This window comes from Telopea speciosissima, chromosome 8, assembly GCF_018873765.1.
Source record: "Telopea speciosissima isolate NSW1024214 ecotype Mountain lineage chromosome 8, Tspe_v1, whole genome shotgun sequence".
NCBI lineage: Eukaryota > Viridiplantae > Streptophyta > Magnoliopsida > Proteales > Proteaceae > Telopea > Telopea speciosissima.
In genome coordinates, this window is record NC_057923.1 from 55,379,366 (window position 1) to 55,382,213 (window position 2,848).

A 2,848-nucleotide genomic window follows, 5' to 3' on the forward strand; every position below is an offset into this window, starting at 1 on the left:
GCACTCTTTAGATCGAATGGCCCTATCTGTGGCATGTACGACATTCTGACTACTGTCCTCTCCTTGGCTTCTAAATTTTTGTAATCTAAGATGCTTCGAGCTCCTCAAAAGTAACATAAGCATCTAAGAGAAGGAAATCTAAATAATAATGGAGAACAGTCTCCCTATTAAGGGTATGTCATGCCCTGTTTCATTGGCTCAAGAATTTATTATATTTCTATCGGCCCGCACCAAGGTTCCAAACTGAATTTTGTCCCTAATAAAATCTCATGAATATTCCTTACCCAAAAAAACAAAATCTCATGAATATTCTCTTGGGGCAAAAAGTTTTCTACTCCGTCAGTTGACCAATCAAGAGAATTCATAGTTTTGAGCAACTTCCCAAAATATTGTGATCGGGTACAGTACTTTTTCTTTTTTGGTTATTAATTAACACTTAAAAGTAAGAAAATAATACATTTTAAAACATTTTATAGAAAAAATTATTTTTCTCTTTTATCTATTATAATAATTACTAAAAAATACAAAATAAAAATGATAATTTTGAGTTAGATGATGCCCAAGAATTAAACTGCTAATTGAAGTTCAGATGATGGCTTCCTCTCCCCATCTTGAAGATCAAACCGATTTGACTCATCTACCTTATTCTTCTCCACTCTATTCCCAATAATCCCATACATCACCAAAAACCCAACTCCCCAATCCCACAAATGCAAAACAATATAAGTTCCAATCCCACCAACCAACCCATACGCAATCGAATAAGTCATAGGCATCAGCATCATCGTAACAAACGCTGGTATCGCCTCTCTCATATCATTCCATTCAATCTCCACCACTGATTTCATCATCAACACTCCAACCAAAATCAACGGTGGTCCTACTGCCCACGCTGGTATCGAAGCCAACAACGGCGTAAAAAAGAACGACAAGAAAAAAAACCCCGCCACCGTTAACGCCGTCAACCCCGTCCTTCCACCTTCCTTTATCCCCGTCGACGACTCTATAAACGCCGTCACCGGTGAAGTCCCCAATAACGATCCAACCACTATCGACGTCGCATCTGATATGAAAGCAAAATACTGACCCTCGAAATCACCGTTCGAGTCAACGAACCCGGCAAACCGGGCCATCGAGTAAAGCGTTCCTGTCGTATCGAGTATATCTACGTATAAAAATGTAACCAAAGACTCCCAAAATGACCCTGTATTTATACCCTTAAAGCTTAACGCACCTGCCGTGTTCTTGATGGTATGAACGTCAATAACTTTCTTGAAGTATTGGTAAGACGAGTTGCCCGAGTCAGTATCGGGGAACACGGTGACTTGGGTGTGACGGAACCATGAAACCGCCGTTACAAATACTATACCATATATCATCGCTCCTTTGATGTTCTTCACAAGGCAATAAGCGATTATAACGAACCCCAATGCGCCAAGCCAGAAAGTTGGGCTTTCCATCTTGTTATGTAAGCAGAGAATGCCACCGGATACGGTTCCACCCGGTAATAGACTAACGGTGCCGTTTGGATACGTTATTACTGGAGCGACTGAAGCTTGTGACTTAACGGGGCAAGCACCGAGTGTAACAAGTGTAGCAGAGTTATAACTGACGAGGCCAAGGCCTTGGCTACTTTGAAGACCAATGAAAGCGAGGAAGAGACCGATTCCGGCAGAGGAGGAGATTCGGATGGGTTTGGGGACGAGTTTAGCGAGTCTGGTTCTTAACCCGATTGCAGAAATAAGGAGAAAAATTAGTCCTTCAATGAAGACTGCCGCTAAAGCGGATCTATAAGAGACGTTGCCGGAGCCGTGGAATCCGACGACGGAGTAGGCGAAGTAAGCGTTGGTACCCATACCAGGAGCTAAAGCTAAGGGCAGGTTAGCGAAGGCACCCATGATTACACAACCGATGAGTGAGGAAGCTACGGTGGCGACGATGAGATCTCGTCGAACTCGGTCGAGACAGGCTGTGTAACCTGGGTTGACTGGGTCGAACTTGCATGACTCGTCGGGTTGGATTACGGTGAGATTGGCGGCGGAGCAGTTGGAGATAGAGATGGAACTATCGCTGCAGAGGGGGATACAGTCGGAAACGGTGCAGGTTCCACCAGAGTCGGTGAGGATACTAGCGTTGACTGCTAGGATGTAGGCCATGGTTAGGAAGGTGGCTGTGCCGGCACGAAGCTCGGTTGTGAAAGTGGAACCTCTTTGGGTGAGTTTGAATCGTTTTCCAATTGGGCTATTGTCGACGAAGGAGTTGAGACGGGATGTTATGGAGGACATTGAAGACCGTGGTGGTCGTGGTCGAGTCTCCATGGATGATTACAGAGATACAGCTTTTCTCCTTGGCCTTACAGTGTTTGTATTTTTTTTGAGTCCGTTTACGGGAAAGCCATTTGGCAGATTTTCTCTTATAAACCAGAAATCTGGATAGGGGGAGTGGACCCCACCGCAGTGTTTTTGGGCAGGGGGTAGGGTGGTCATTTGCGTTTCCATGTAAGGTAGTGGAGGAATTGAGGGGGACAGCGAATTAGAGGGAATAACGATTCAAGCCAGCAGCTAAGGACTTAAAAAGATTACGTAAGAGGGGATCTTTTGGGTTTGGTAGGGAATGTTACGGTGCATCGCAACTTCCATTGGATCTTAACTATTGGATCGTGAGCCCCTAGAGTTAATTATGTATTATATAATCGCAATTGACTTGGGGGAGGTGCATGGAGGGGTTTGGGGGAGAAGATAAAAAATAGTAAGTAAGATCTACCACATAAAAACAAAAAAGGGAGAAAGTTCTATGTCCGTGAGTGTGGCCTATGCCAGCACTCCCATGACTCTATCTCCTTCCTCTC

General features: G+C 44.3%; 1 protein-coding gene across 1 annotated transcript; it reads right to left on the reverse strand.

Moving 5' to 3' along the window:
- Positions 1 to 540: 540 nt before the first annotated feature.
- LOC122670605 (adenine/guanine permease AZG1) lies at positions 541 to 2,329 on the reverse strand. Its single transcript, XM_043867545.1, has one exon. It carries the CDS (start codon positions 2,316 to 2,318, stop codon positions 567 to 569), a length of 1,752 nt encoding a protein of 583 aa, XP_043723480.1. The 5' UTR covers positions 2,319 to 2,329; the 3' UTR covers positions 541 to 566.
- Positions 2,330 to 2,848: the final 519 nt, after the last annotated feature.